The sequence below is a fragment of the Phalacrocorax carbo genome, chromosome 3 (genome assembly GCF_963921805.1).
Source record: "Phalacrocorax carbo chromosome 3, bPhaCar2.1, whole genome shotgun sequence".
Lineage (NCBI taxonomy): Eukaryota > Metazoa > Chordata > Aves > Suliformes > Phalacrocoracidae > Phalacrocorax > Phalacrocorax carbo.
The window spans coordinates 102,194,882-102,211,606 of record NC_087515.1 but is presented as its reverse complement, the minus strand read 5'-3'; the positions used below and the strand labels follow the sequence as shown (position 1 = coordinate 102,211,606).

The window sequence follows — 16,725 nt, the reverse complement described above, 5'->3', positions numbered from 1 at the left end:
TTTTCAGTAGAAAAATGTCTGCCAAAAAAAACAGTGGATGGGAAACCATAAAAGAGCTTTAAAATACTAAAAAAAGAAATAAGTGAATGAGTGATCTAAACATAACCGTGAATTCTATTCCCATGACCTGTGAAAAGAAAAAAGAAAGGAGCAGAGAAAAGACAAAGTCAAGACTGCACTCCCTATCAAAGCAACACAATCTTATCTTTTAAATAAGAAACATTTTAAACACAAATTAAGCCATTAAAATAAATTATTCACACATGAATTTAAGATAAGAAGGGCTTGTTCATTTTTTCCAGAACTGACAAACCCATGCTAATTTGGTACTCCTAATGGCTCACAGGAAAAAGAAATAATTGAACAAGAAAGGAAGAAATCCACTTTAGCTTCAGACTTTTCCTTCTAATGTTTAAAAACCCCTACATTATTCTCTGTTGCTGTTTTATGGCACTTGGAAAAATTTAGCCTAGCCGCTTTTAACAGCCACAATCTGAAAACTCATTGCCCCTGCATTGACACCAAAGAAATTCTGTATTGTCCCTGTTCTCTTCCCCTTTCCTATTACCCTTCCTTTAGGCCCTTCCCTGATGATCTCAGGAACACTGAAATAAATCAAATGAGTCCCTTACAGAGTGCTGTACAGCCAGTTTGCTCTGCTAACTCATTAATAAGTATGATCATACCATGTTTTTCTCAGAGGAAAGCCTGGAATCCAGTCCAGGCCCAGGATGTATTCTTGGTTTGAAAAGGACAAACTTTATATACATTTTGACAGAAGATGTGCAATAATGTTAAAAATTGAAGTATTTTCTCAAATCAATTCTTTTCATGTTTTACTTTGTAAATAACTTGTGTACTCCTTCCTAAACATATAAGTACTCAAATGCTTCTGTGCAAACAAGTGCATAATTTCTTGCAAATGAGTTTAAATGATCCAGGGAAGTATTGACTTATTTCCTTACTTGCAAGGAATGATTAAGTTTCCACAAATGGGAGCTACATAGTGTACTTCAGGACTATGCCTGAATTTGCAGCGTTAAATCTCAAATGAAAACCTGGCACTCCTAATGCCAATGTATTTTTGCTGCTGATCTCAGAAAGGCTGGGATTTCTGCTGAATTGCACCAAATGTAAAAATTAATGTTGGAAAAATAGTAAGCAAATTATTACGACTCATCAAAATTCAGTATGGCTGCTGATAAGAGTGCTAGATCTGCAAAATAAGTAACGTGCCTAACTACTACTAATACACAAAAGTCCCCAATTCAGATATTCCAAACACACTTCCAAATGTGGAAAAGAAAATATCATTTAGAGGAAGAGAAAAAAAGGTATGCTACCTTTCTTTTTTACATCAATGACTATTAGTTCTCAGAAGAGTAGAAAAGAGGTAGAAATGACATTAGATTATACTAATAATGTGTCACCATCCCAATTTTGTAGTTACAACTTAATATTTACATAAAGAAAGAGCAAAATAAAATGTACAAGTACTTTGTCTCCATTCCACAGTACAACGTTAACATTGGTTGTAAAGAATTTTCTCTATATTATTAACTGCAGAAAGTCATTGCCCCTTTGTGACCAAATTCAAAATTAGGATAGAATCTGCAACATCTCTCCTTAACCAGAATCCTTAACATGTAAGTGTATGTGTGTTTGTATGTGCGTGTGTGTTTATGACATTAGTGTTTAGAAGAGGCGGACTGCATAGTGGATAGGGATCATGGAAGTGTACCAAGTGCAGCAGATAAAAAATGGTGTTTGGCTTCAGGGAAGAGTCAAGTTTCCATGACAGTCCACAGAGCCCCCTAGGCCTGGAGATTTTATAACCCTCATTTGGTGCTAGGGAACTCTCTACAGAAGTTTCCCCAGTTTGCACAAGCCCTGCACACCTAGGGTTTACTTCTCTGATTCTAGGTCTCTGAACTGATGTTGCTTCTATAGGAAGCCCCTCTACCATGCCTGTTCCCCAGAGATCAGCCCCACCCCTGTTCATCTGGATACTCAGATTCAGTACTCTGCATCCCAACAGCTTCATATTCTCAAATCATTATCACTATGTCTACATTCAGCATCCTATATGCCAGCTGCCCTTCATTCAGAGGGCTGATACATCGTCCCCACATGTCTTATCCCCACTCAGCATCCTGTGACACAATTGTCTCACCCCGTTTACTGCTGTCCCTTGCACATACATGCTCATGCAGATTCCTACCCCCGTGCTGCAAGGGGAAATAGGGAATCATCTGCTAATTTATTTATATTTGGAGAGTGATGACAATATTTAAGATTTCTCATGCAGTAACCATGGCAAACTGTACTCTTAGAATTTCTGTTGATCAGGGTCCAGAGCGCTCCCCTTCTCACAGTTTAGCTGCCTGCACTCAAGGCCAGCTCACTGATAAGAAGACAGCAACTTGAGAAGCCTCAATCAGCTTTGGAGCTCACCAATGAAAGCTGGAAAGCAGATCAGCAGAGGCTCCCCCAAACAGCTCTGTTAAGAAGTCTTAATGGGGCCTAACCTCCTTTTTCACTCAGAAGAAATTTTTAAGCTGAGACACTCTCATGCTTCTTCCCTACCTGAGAAACAGAGCAGCTGCACAGCAGCAGCCAAGCCCATGCTTGGACATGTACCTTACTGATTGGATCATGACTGTCTTGCAGAGCTGACTTCCTGGCTTGACCCTAGACCTGCTGCATCACCTGCTGCAGACTCACCTGCATATGTGCACTCTTGGCTGCCCTGGTGGCCCTCACCAGACTTGCTCTGCTCTCACGGACTGTTGGACTGCCCTTTGGTCAGCAAGGCTACAACCTCTGCTCCCCTTGCTATCGTGCTTGGCTCCCAGTTCCCATTCTGTTCTGGAGCTTTCTGCACAGCTTGCTGGCTTGTCTTCAATTTTAACTACTTTTTAATAACTAGCCCAACTTCACCTGACATGAGTAAAAGCATAAAACTTGAAAACTGTGTAAATGGTGTCTGACAACGGCATGTGATTTTACAATTAAACAACGCATTATTTCTGGTCCATTTTCTTGTATAATTATACTATACTACTGGAAAAATCCACTGCATGGAATGGTATTTAAATTGAAACCATTCAGAATGGTGATGATTTTACATACCTGAGGCACCCATTTGGATGAAACAAAACTGGTCACCTCTATTGCAGGCAGGCCTGTTCTGGAAAGCCGGTTGATTAACTCAATTTTGATATCAGTTGGGACTATCACCTATGGATGAGAAGATATGCTATAGTAAAGTATATTTATAATATACAAAAATAAGTAAAGTATATTTGGTTTTGTGAGATGTTCTTAGCACATAATCAATACTTTTTTTTAAAAATAATGAACTATACTCATACATTATACCGTAACTATACTGTTTCATAACAGTAGGAAGATACTGCACAAGGAAAGGACTAGGCAGTATACACGATCCTGCTCCATTTTTTATCCACCATGAAAGAATGAGGAAGCACTTCCATGTAATTTGTTGTAGATCTAGCCTCACTAATTGTTAGTAATCAAACACCAACCTAGCAAAGAAGCGACAAAGGAAATAGTAACACAGAATAGTCCAACCACAGCAAATTGAAATAGTATAAACAGAATAGGAGAATTAACACATTTGGTATCAGTAACAATGGTATATGTAAGCTTATCCTCCCGTTTGTGGAAAGAGATTATTGTTTTCATACACATACCCTATTTTACACAATCTCTTTTCATCTTCTTTCATGCTTCCCTACCAACTTTGCAGGCAAATATTTTCAAGAGTAATTTCTTTTTCTTTCCATGCCTGTTCAGCAGAAAGTGTGACAAAACCTATTGTACTATTCCCACTATAGCAGCACGTGTAGCCCAAACACATATTATGAAGATAGCCAATGTTTCACGGCATTGACCAGTTATGTAGTGACAAAATGTGATTCACTGACAAGACAAATACCAGAGAGAAAAATGGCAGTAGAGTAACAGAAAGGGTAGTTAACCAAGTATAGCAAGAAATTATATGATTTAACATCTGCTTAAGTAATATTCCTTAATTCTAATATATAAGACAGTTATTAGCACATAAGTTAATAACCACATACTACAAAATACAAGAAACAGAATTAGCAGGATGAATGTATTTTACACAATGTAAATAATGCTGCTATCCGTGTCAAAACACATCCCCAAAAAAGATAAAAATTACCTTTTCATTTTGTAATCCATCTCTTGGCCCAACTTCTACAATCTTTATGTACTCAGGCAGTCCAGATGCTTGAGATTCCTGAAATACAAATCAATACTAAAACACAAAACAATGACGGTCACTTAAGACCGAAGGTACACCTTGTACTTGTCCCCTCATATGACTCTGAGTATAAAGTCATATTGTCAACAGTAACTTTGCTCACTGCCTTTAAAAATCTGTGAGAACATGTTCCACACCTTGAGTTCGGGAATAAAAGTTAAAAGCAGAAGTTATCTGTATGCATGTTCCATTGCTCCTCTGAGGCCACAAATGTTTATTATAAAAATGTACATAAAACCATAAATGAACATTGTGTTTTACAGAGTGAGAAATATTCCTATTTCAAAAAGCTTCCCAATGAATGATCCAGTCCTCCAAACTTCTAAGTGAATGTTCTCAATTTAACTGAATGGTTACTTTTCTGTAGATGTTTGCAAGACCGGGCTATAAATCTGAAAAGAACAGAGCAGTCAAGAAATGTTGAAGAGATTATTAATGAAAGATGAAAGTAATTCCTCTTTCCTGAATATGCAGGTTTTAAAGAAGGATTTAAAGGAGAACAAGGAAGGCCCCTGATAGACAAGAAGAAGAATTTTCCAGGTGTAAGGGAAGATCTGGAAAGGCAGGAGGCTGACAGTGAAAGGAGGGATGGAAGGCAGCAGTAGGTCAAAGGGCTAAGGAGAGCACAGGGAGTTGCACAGGGAGGAAGAAGAAACAAGAGCAGAAAAGCAGGTGAAGGGAAATGAAATTTCCTTTTTTATTATTTAGCTGCTCTGTTATTGAATCAAGTTGACAGGTGTGGCAGTTAACATAACCTGGGCCTTTAAGTTCTGAAACAGTTCAGAGCAGTTGCTCAGACTAACCCCCAAAAAGCTGTGTATCTAAAAAACAAATCAAATGGCCAACTTGGGGCATGCTGCCAGCACCTGGGTGAGCAGAGAGGAGGGATGCAGGCAGCCCCACCAGGAGCTCTGGAGATGTCCTGTTTTCTGTATTGCACTGAATACAGCATCCAACCCTGTGTCTCCATTCCAGTGTTGAAAGCCTGCACTGGGATTAATGCTAACTACCTGTGGGACAGCTGCTCCCACTGCAACCATCACCTCCCCTGAGAGTTAAACTCCATGGGAAGGACGACTGGCAGCCCAAGGGGATGGCTCCTGCCTGCGGGAGTCACAGCTCACCCAGAGACGAGAAATCACTTCTGCAGTGCAAAAATACAGCCACTAATCTCACATCACCCACAACCAGATGAAAAACCCATTTTTCATCCCTCCCTGGCTAGTATCATCAGGGTTGTTTCAACCAAACAGCAGTGAATTTCTCCTCGTGGTTATGGAAAATGAGCATTCCTACAGCACCTTTGGTTTCTCCCCACATTCTTGGTGCCTGTGGATAAAAGTAAGTTCTCTGCAGCAACAGCCGCAACACCAGCCAAAATACAATAAACATATTCCAGAGCATTTACTGTGTATTTATCTGAGCCCAGTAAAAAGAATGGGAAACAGCTGTATAGTATCTATTTGATCACGTGGAACATCTGGCAAGCTAAAACTCTGTCAGGCTGTGCTAAGCCCACACTCGCTGACAGTATAAACCTACTTAAATGTGAAGGTAAAACCTTCACATCTGCTGCACATTGTTTCACTTTTTTTAAGTTATTTTCACAAATATGGCACCACTTCAGCACTACGGGCATAAATCTGCATTATTTCATGATTATCAGATCCTTCATGTTACAAGACAAATGCCACAGCTGCGCTATGAGTAAATCTGTGACTGGAAAAAGAAAAAAAAAAAAAAAAACAAAGAGCTAAAATAGATTATGTGAACCAAAGCTTAATTTAGAGCAAGAAAACTGTCCGTAAAACTTCAGTGGCAAAAATGTTCAATTTCTAGTCCAAAGCCTGCAAATCCTATTCAGTTCCTACTGTGGTAAAACTTCTGCTGACATCAAAGAGCTATACCTGTCTTTACAGAACAGTTCACACAGCTACAGCACGTGCAGTAGCCATTCACATAGCCGTTCAGGGGATGTCTGCAGCCCTTGGATTTTGTAGGGGACAGCAGTTTGGAATGGACATTGCAAAAGCATTCAAGTATTGATTTTTATTCTCCATCTGTGATATTACAGGCATATTATCTCTTTGAGTCATAGTCCAGATCTCCCTTCCCTTGATTTTCTCTATAGCCTTCCTGTCCACTCGTCAGTCTCAACTCCAATTCACTGTACTTGAATACAACACTGAGAACCGTGAACAGGATGACTCTCACAAGGGCCACATGGTGGAAATTCAAGGCAGTACTACAGACAACTGAACTAACATCTTTGAATAAACATCTTGGTTCTTAGTCCAGAAGAGTCTTGCTCTGCATTGAATTTCATCTAGTTTCACCTATAGTACATTGATTGCTCCTGTCTTCAAGATCACTCAGTTCCTCCTGTGTGGTATCCAGTGTGGTACTGATAAAGTCTCCTGTCTTTCTGTCATCAGCAGGTATTACCACCTTGATATCTCCTAGTGAAAACATCTGGACTAACATGATTACCTTATTTTACCACAAATATATACTATCTCAGAAGATTTGGGTTAGTGCTATAGAAGAAACGTGTCTTAAAAAAGGACCTGAGGAACTCCACCAGCAATGTCTCTTTGGTCTAATAAATCTGCTTTCAACATTATCTCTTATTTCCTCCTCAGCCAGCTTCTTATTCAACTCACAAATCCTGTTCTGATCATCCTTCTCCCCATTTTCACTAATAATTTCTCTCGAACTGCATTGCTGAAGCTTAGATAACAAGCAACTAAAAGGGAGGCCGAACAAGCAACTAAAAGGGAGGCCGAACAAGCAACTAAAAGGGAGGCCGAATACTTAGGTTCAGGCCCCTGTGTACTATTTATTCATTTTACAGCGCATAATCAGGAACAAGTCACAGACTATATGAGTACTTGTACCATCTTCTGCTAAGATGACTCCAGCATTTTTCCATTCTGTGGCACAAGACGAATCAGAGGAGCGAAGAAGTACCTCCTCACCTTAATCTCACCTGTGTCATGAATGAATACTCAGTAACTAGCTGTTAGGCCATTCTTCCAAGACGTTGGAGATACATACTTTACAATGTTTGCGGAAAAATAAAGAGACTCCCTGCATTCTTGGGAAGTCTTCTGACCACAGTGTCACGGTTGCACAATATTTGGACATCACTTGAAACACAGCTGAAGAAGTCACCTGAGCCACCTGTCACATTCTCCGCTGGGCTCAATACCATAGGCATTCACTAGGCAAGCTTCAAATCCACAAAACAGACTGAAGTCTTTAAGAACTTACGCAGAGTTTAAACACTTCTTTGTTTACTATTGGATGGCGTTGGACCTTGACCAGGACTCGGGCTTCCTGAATTGAGGGATCAAGGCCCCCAAACTCTAATTGGAGGATTCCAAACGTGCAACCATCCCCTTGAGTAAAAGGAAGGATTTTTCAGAACCAACAATAAGACAAACTTAGAGAATTTCAACACCTTCAAGTATGGCCTTAAATAGCCTACAGATAATAAAGAGAAAATATAAATAAATAGAAAAACTAAAAATAAGTTTTATAAGAGAATCCAAAAAAAGGTGACCCTTATGTAAATACATAAGTACTTACATTAAACACTAAACATGTCAGGTAAATAGTTGTGCTTCAGAAAAAATATTTACTAAATTGTACTGTGTGAAGTATTTTCAGGTAATGAAATATAAAAAGTAATTATGGTAGATATTTAGACGTGACTGCTTATTGAATTATATAGTGGCTCTGTTAAAAAGTAATGACTACCAAAGTACAATGTTTGAAATATCAAAAAGGAAATAGTTGACATAAAAGACTAAGAGCCTGGAAAATTTGTTTTTTCCATGTATCAAACCTTGCCAAGGGAGAACAAAAAGCATATAAAACCACAAAAAAAACTGCCTCCCTCACAACAGAATGCAGCCAAAGAATCTCTTTTTTTTTTTTAAATAGAAAAAGGAAAACCATACCATTCAGCCTGAGACACTGAATGCCAAATTTTTGTATGGAAAGATTTTCCCTGAGTTATAAATAGCTGAAAATTCAAGTTTATTATAGAAAATCCTAGTAACCCTTAATTAGCACACTATAATCTTCTTAATATAACCATAAATGTAATCAAATTGAACACATTTTTTAAGCCCTGCCACTGCTTCAGAACTTCTAATAAAGGTGCTGAGGTTCATTCAGCCTTCTAATTTTTAGTCCATGCAGTTCATTCATATGAGCACTAATAGAACTGGCAAATATTACCCAGAGCTGCTCAAAAACAACCGAAAGGACTCAAAAGTAAGGGAGAAGAATCTGGAGGTTCAGGTCTTTTCAATCTCTCTAAGCAAAGATGAAGCTCTGCTTTCCTTTTCCACAAGGTGGTGTTCTGGCACAGAGGACAACTGAACAACGGTGGGTCCATCTTGTACAAGGAAGAATTATTCAGGAGAGCAGTTTTAAACAAGGATCAGCAGGGAGGTGGCATCATAACTCCATATGTACATGTCCAGTGACATGGACAAATGCCCAAACACTGGGAGAAGTCTCTGAGATAAATAATACAATTGCTGGAAGGAGAACAAAGAAAACAGTGGTCAACCTTCTGAACACAGAGATGTCTCTAACCTTTAGAAGACATAGAGGAAATAAACAGAAAGAAATTAAAAACTTAGTACATAACCAAACAAAGACTAAAGTGGTATTGCAGACACTTGTTTATATAGTTCACACCACTGGAAGGCCAATATGAAACATGTTTATTCCCAAGTTAATCAGGGGGAAAATGGAGAAGATTCACCTGTGAGATATAAATAATACATACAGATATTCAGAAAATGGTGGGCCACACCTGGTGAATATGCCCCAGTAAAGATAACTGAGTATTTGTCCTAGAACTTCTGCTGTATGCTGTTGACATGACCACTGGGATAACAGTAGCCAGAAACAGGCCATGATTAGCAAAAAAACTAATCAGCCCTTGAGAAGCTTTCATTAAGTAAATTTTTTCTTATTATATCATTGCATATTCATGACCTGAATGATAACACAGAAACACCACAAACAAAGCCGTTGCAAGTGCTTTAGACAACAGGACTGGAATTCAAAGTTCTGTTGACATACCAGAGAAATAAAAAAGATGCATTTCAATAAAAGTAATACATAACACACCACTTAGGACTATCCTTATTGTAACTGAATCTGACTAATTGAGATAATCTTTGCATGTTGTTCTCTAAAAATTCAGTCATGCTTATTTCTCCATTTTAATAATTCTGACCCTACAAAAAAGGGTTTTTGTAAAATAGAAGATAGAGTGCGTGTCTAAACAGTTCTATAGAGAAGGACTGGAATATTAAAAAGAATAACAAACTGAATATGCGTCAATAACATCATGCTCTCAAGAAAAAAAAAAAAAGATGAAATGGCAAATCTAATCCTAGACTATAAACAGGGACGTCACAGATGAAACAGTAGCCTGCCACTTAATGAGTAGCAATACTGTGTCCAGTTTTGGACTTCCTGCTACAAGAAAGAATTCAATCAACTGGAAATCATCCACAGGAGGGCAAAATATAAAATGCAAGTAAATAATTAAAAAATTAAATTATTTAAATGCAAACTTAACTTAATCTGGAATGAACCAAATAATCGTTGAGGTCAGAAGGGACCTCTGGAGATCATCTTGTTCAACCACCCCTGCTCGGAACAGGGTCAACTTAAGCAGGCTGCCCAGAACCATGTTCAGTTGGGTCTTAAGTATCTCCAAAGATGGAGAGTCCTGGGCAACCTGTTCCACTGTTGACCACCCTCACAGTAAAAAAGACTTTTCTGATCTTTAAATTGAATTTATTGTACTGAAGTTTATGTCCATTGCCTCTCGTCCTGTCAGTGACTTTGTCTTCTTTATTCATGCCACTAGGTATTTGTACATATTGATAAGATCCCCGAGCCTTTTTTTTCTCCAGGCTAAACACTCTCAGCTCTCTCAGCCTCTCATCATGTGACAGATGCTCCAATCCATTAATCACCTTCACAGCCCTTTGCCGGATCTGATCCAGTATGTCTACACCTCTCTCATACTGAGGATTAAACCTACAGGTATTACTTTAGTCAACCTCTTCAAATTTAATTTCAGTGTGCTTACAGCTTTTATCAGAGGGCTTGTGTGAGCTCATGAAAGCGTAGTGATTTACATATATCAGATTATCTGAACTGAGATTTCAGTGTATGGATTTCTATTGTAAAGTAATAGCTCTAACATTTCTACTGTTGTTTCCATTAATTATTAAATTTTAATATAATCTGCTAGTATAGTTATTAAATTGTTGCAGGGCTCTTTACAATAAAATATAAGTGAATCATATGAAAACAGAAAAAATATTATTTTAAACACAGGGGTATTCAATTGCTTATGCTGCTGGAGTGGCCAGTTGTTTTATCTAAGCCTGTTTACAAAGAGGACTTTAATGGTACCGACAAAGATCATAAAGTGCAAATAACATTAACTAACAAATAATAAGGAAAAACAATTACTTTATTTAGGAATTAGAAATAGTATTTCGTAAAAAGAGTTCTATCAAATGAGCAGAATTCTGATGAACTGACAGTTCAAAAGGTAACAAATGACATTAATAGAAAATGCTCCAGAGATTGTAAAATGTTGCTGTGTTATGAAAAATAATGTTATTCAAAACCAGAAAATTCAAGTCACACTCTTAACTACACTACTCATGGACAAACAGTGATAAATTTAAAAAAGAAACATACCATTTATATATTACAGAATAAGTCTTCCGAAGGTACAGAAGGTGGGGTTTCAGAGTGGTATTCAGGTCAAGGTTGAGAAACCTCAGCTCATTCCTGCTGTCTAATCATGTGTACCTGGCATCATTCTGGATGGCTTAAGAGTTCTGGCCTCCAAGTGCTGCTCAGGAAGGTCACGGATCCCACTTTGTCCATTTACTGTAGATCTCATTTCAAATCTATCGAGTTCAAATCTACCAAGTATTTATACATCGCACAGCATTTTAAATGGCTGTAGACTCATCTGTTAGGCAACTGAACTGAACCGAACCATTTATGGTTCCCCCCATGCAGGTGTCTAAAGGCATGCCAGATGTTTAAATTCCCATTGCAGCTGAAGGAGCTTTATTTAATATGGCTGATGGAGATAAAGAGTAATTCAGGTCACCCTAAGGTCCACACCTAGTGGCCCATGATCTCAATCACCAGGTTTGTATAACTGCTTGAGGACTGAACACCACTCCAGAAGGAAGTAGGTTTCTTGTGCATTTTACAGTGTACAGGATATGCCTACCCCATAAGGATGTCTCATATACCCTAGGTGTTTCAAATGGCACTCGGCACCTATATTTAGGCAACTGAGTCCTGTCCAAGGTCTGCACTGGCTGCCACAGGAACTTCAACTGCTGTAGATATCTACTTACATCTTAATTCAGATCTCTTAATCCCAAGCAGACATCTGCCTCAAATGAACTATAGATCATCCAATGAGTTATCAAGAGAAATCACTGGAACTTCTTTTAGTTCCTCCAAGAGCTTGGTAGGTGATGTATTCCTTTCATCATTCTAAATTAAGTTTTTACGCTTCTTTGCTGACCCAATTCCCAATCCTTCCTGCTGCCACATTTCATTTTTGCCTCTAAGCCCTTCCTCACTGAAAAATGGAATACAGATAAATACATAGAAGAGAGGAAGTAACATTACCCCTTATAGCAGATCATTTCAATCCAAAATAGACCCTCAGCAACTGATACCTTACACATCAACAATTTTCAGGTATCTCAAAAGGAACATGTAGCACGTGGATATTTAAGCAGCATCAGTACCATGAAGAGGATTCTAATTCCTGTTTCAGAGCATCTCTTTGCAGCAACTGGCATGATTTCTATTCTTCTGCCCAAGCTACACATTAGAAACAATTAGAACAACTGAATTCTTGCCTCCTTGTTTTCCCTTAACTCCTCTGTAAACAGAGCATTCATTTTGATCCAGACTTTGACGCATGGACTGACTTTCCAGTTTGACCTTGGACCTCTCTCACCACTATGGACCTGCCTAATGATCACTGGGCTGCGTGTGACTCTATGGGCAATCCTGATTACCATGGCTGAATTGCATCCTGACCCCGACTCACTGACCTGCATTCCCAGGTCTAACCTTAGACCTCCCTTATCACCACAAACCAGCCCAATGGCCTAGACTCTTGCTTGAACCTGGCTACCACCCCTAGGCCTACCCTGCCCACCTCACTTAGCTGCTGTGGGATGGGACCTTGGCTGGTAACCTGCCAGTCCTGTTACCACCCTCAGCTCCCCTCCCTTAGGGAGCTGTTGGGCCTCGCTGCTCCCTGACAATTGAACTGAGAAATTTCTTATTCTAGAGTTCATTGCAATATCTGACCCTTGCTCCCTGACATCCCATTCAGCATTTCTTTATCCCAAGTCATACATGCTGGGAGTAGAATGCAGCCTATTTCTCCCTCTCTTTGACCCTTTCTGTCAGTTGTACGTAAAAAGAAAGTGCAGTAGCTGTTAATGGCTAGCACTGTAAGTAGAAGCTTTGCTGATGGAGGCCAGTAATATCACATGCTCCAGATTAGAGCAGCAGCAGTCATAAGCAACATCGGAAATTTAGTGCTTTGTACATTAACTCTCTCTGATCCTGCTGCACCATCTCCTTACCCAGTGGAGGCTACAGCTATCAGATGCTGTGAGAGTAAACCCAAAGGATAATGTCTTGTTCAAGCAACAAAATAATACACCAAAATCCAACTAACAGTAAAAGAGTTATGTCTGATTCACAAATACAACTCCGCTTACAAAAGAGAAAACCGAGACACGATACACAATTGTGCTAAATCACTTATTGTGCAGAGAATTGCCTGAGGGGTACAAAGAGTACAGATCCATTTCGCAGCACAGTATCTCCCAGGTCTTAGCAAAATGTATCAAGATGTAGCAAATCAAACAAACAACTCCTTTCTATACGAAAGGACATTTCTTTCAGGCCAAACATAAAATAGCACATTTTCCAAAAGAGCTACAGAGTTAATAAATCACTATAATCTCTGTCTGCAGAAGTCTAACAGAAGGAGTAAGAGAGAAGGAATTCCTCACTTCTCAGACTATCTTCTTTTATACTAGACAGGAAGAGGTCAACTCTCACATACTTTGTGTGAACCACCTGCTGAATATTGTTTTCTATGGTTTGCAGTTTACCCTTCAGCTTACAGTGGATGTGCTTAGCCACTCAGAGACGCAAACAAAACCTGCAGCTGCCTCCAACATATAATTTGCCTCATATAACCAATTCAGGTGAGCTCGGCTTGAACTATGACTACACATACACTGACACCCTGGCTCTTTCCATTTTGCTTATTTGAAAGGGTAGTCATATATTTGAATACTGTTTGGAGGTGCCTAGTTTCACTTTTATTTTAAAAGCATAAAAATAAGCTCTAATAATTTCCTAACAGATTTTTAAATACATGAGAGGATGCAAGTTGTTTTCTGTTGTACTTTCATATCACATCAAAGACTAAACTGACTTTCATTCTTAGAATATTTCTCATTTTCCCCTTTCATGAGGAAGTATCTGCATTCAGAAGCAATAAACAGGCTTAAAGATTCCTCATCGGTTTTTTATTTTGTCGTGGCTTTGGAATGCATTCTGAAACTACTACTCTTAGTCAAACAAATTACATGGGTTACCATCCTGATCTTGTAACAATATTATCCTGTGTTTCTTTATGACCTTCTCAGTTTCTTCAAAAACTAGATTTTCTTCTTGATCTCTCCATTATTTGAAAGGAACACAAAATGTAACAGTATTTCTTCCAAGATTGAAGAGCTACACTGAACTACTACACTGGGCACAAGTTTTTCCCAGTAGCAGCATATAAAACCCTGAACTGCTAGGCTATATTCTTTAGCTTCAGCTCTGATTAAGTCCTTGCTTTGCAACTTTTCATATATTCCTTTCAATCCCCAAAACTGTGCAAAGCACAGATACAGTGAAATGATAGAACACAACTTAACCGGTGGTTATATCTCAGGTACACAGTAATGGCTGTGCTGGACAGAAGATGAATAAAAGCTGTATTTCCCACCTTACAAAATGGTAAAGAGCACAATCTACGAAGACCACCTATTCAAAATATAAACATTCATGAAGAAACGTATATAATATCATTATTACATAAAATGCAATTACTAGTATTATTTCAAATATTAGAAATAAATATTTAGGGAAAATACTGGCATATAAATATCAACATTCTAGATTTATTCATTTACATATTTTGTTGTTTTTGAATCTTGTTGTGCTTCGCGTATTTTGAGATCTCAATTAAAACAAAGCCAGTGAAACTATACTGGAAAATATGTATAAAAATTATTATGATGTGAAGATAGTTCCAGACACCCTTCAGTAAGCAAAGGTAAGAAATGTGAACACCTGAATTGCATAAAGTTACTCATTTTAAATTGTGATCATCAAAATCATGACAATCCATGCTACATTCTAAGTATACTGCCAAGGACAACTTATTAAGCAGCCAGTTCTAAGAGCGACTGCAAACCATGTCCAATTCTCTGCCATGAATTTGGACTCTCTGAAACAATGTAGCAGCATTACAGGACAAATAGTCAGAAGGATAAAATCAAGCCCAACCAAAGACTGTTCATAATTTTTGAAAACAAAGAAAACCCCTCTTTAATACTCATGTCTGTATTTTACATAAAATCATTCATAAACTGAGAGAACAAAAAAAAGAGACCAGATCTGTCAAATAACAGTCTCCTGGATGAGTCTGAACTTCCTGAATTATCACTGATGACTTGCCATCTTCTAAAAAGCATTTGTTCCCATTTTCAACAAATGTAGAGCATGTGGAATCACAGAGGTTTGAATACAAGTGTCAACTACAGCTAATGGTTTATGCAATCTAAAAGCAGACAGATGTTCTGTAGTCCCACTTCATTTTAGATAACTTGCAAAATAATGATGAAGAGAATGCATTACTAGAGTCAGGTGGTAGCAGAGACATAGACAAGCACAGTTAGACTTGTGTTACAATGGAATCATTAATAATAAATGGTACTAGAGGTCTCTGTTGTTAGTAAGAGGCCAACACAGTCAGTCACTTTAGCAAAAATTAAAAATGTATTTTCAGGACATGGTGTATACATTACCTTTTCCTATTTCCCTAAATGCTTCCCTTGGCTAGAAAGCAGCATTTCTCCATTAACCAAGTTGATTTGCAGCCAAGTCACTTTCATCCATATCCCTATCTTGGTCAAAGCCTGGAAAAGCAATTATACTCTGCCATCTGGGCTGGATGAAAAGGATACAGAGAACTGAGATCAACAGCATACTGATGACACTGAAGCCAAAACCTCCCACACTTTTCCTTTGCTATTATTTATGGTAATAGTATTATGGTGTGTATGGTGTTTTACAGGCAAGACTGAAGACAGAATTCTAGAAGGCAGAGAGAGTGGTGTTTTTTCCACACACATTGAAACAGCAGAGGTATGATCATCCTTACAAGACCAACATGTGAAAGTAATTTGCCCTTTATAATGCTTTGGGATATCAATGGGGCGGGGTGGGGGGGGGAAATGAATACATTGACAAGCCAGCCCATCCACCCTATCAGATAAGTCTCCTTAAATACCTCACTGTCAATAAAAGTGAGTTATGCATAGATCTTTAAGAACTCAAGTAAAAAGTTGGAAGTAAATCAACTGTTCTCAATTATTATTGCCATCAAAATCACCTTCTGTGTCCAAAGGCAGTGCCTAAAAGATCAAGGAAATCTTTAATTCAAGTACAGCTGGCCCACCACTATGTTTTCCATAGCTCTCTTCCCAAAAGACACTGATAAAAATGACAGTAGTTTAATGGTTATTTATTTAGCCACTGTTGGCAACTCATCCTTCAGGAGAATTTAAAATTTATAAAGCTTTTTCAAAAAAATAACATCTGCAAAGTGTTACCATAATAATTTCCCAATAGTAGGAAGGAAATTATGGTATCTTGAATGCTACGCCATTCTTGATGTTATAAAAATGTTCCATTTTCACAATGGAATCAGTCAAATGGCAGCATATTTAAAGAATATAATTTTCTGCCCATGTAACTGATAATAATTAAAGCTATTGAAAATTTTCCTCATTAAATTTACAAAAAAGACAGATACAACGCTTTACTTTTAAAATAAACATATAAAAAATTATCAGGTTTTTTTGAGCTTATTAAAAAGTACTTATATTATACTGATATGTCACAGCTTCTGCTGAACTGGTTAAATTTCCAATTTATTACATTAGTTATGTAGTAAGATTTTAACATGTTCTAATCATGCAAACCTGAAAAGAGTGGAGTGGAACAAGCAGAAGAAA

General features: G+C 38.1%; 1 protein-coding gene across 4 annotated transcripts in view; it reads right to left on the bottom strand.

Moving 5' to 3' along the window:
• Positions 1–16,725, bottom strand: part of HMGCLL1 (3-hydroxy-3-methylglutaryl-CoA lyase like 1) — an 87,726-nt gene that overhangs the window by 58,630 nt on the left and 12,371 nt on the right. For all 4 annotated transcript variants that reach the window (XM_064447890.1, XM_064447889.1, XM_064447887.1 and 1 more), the window contains exons 2-3: positions 4,211–4,288; positions 3,133–3,240 (exon numbers count right to left, since the gene is read on the bottom strand). Coding sequence is in view for 2 of the 4 variants with exons in the window: in XM_064447887.1 (XP_064303957.1) it covers positions 3,133–3,240; positions 4,211–4,288 (186 nt within the window). In the remaining 2 variants the exon portion in view is untranslated. The remainder of the gene's footprint in view (positions 1–3,132; positions 3,241–4,210; positions 4,289–16,725) is intronic.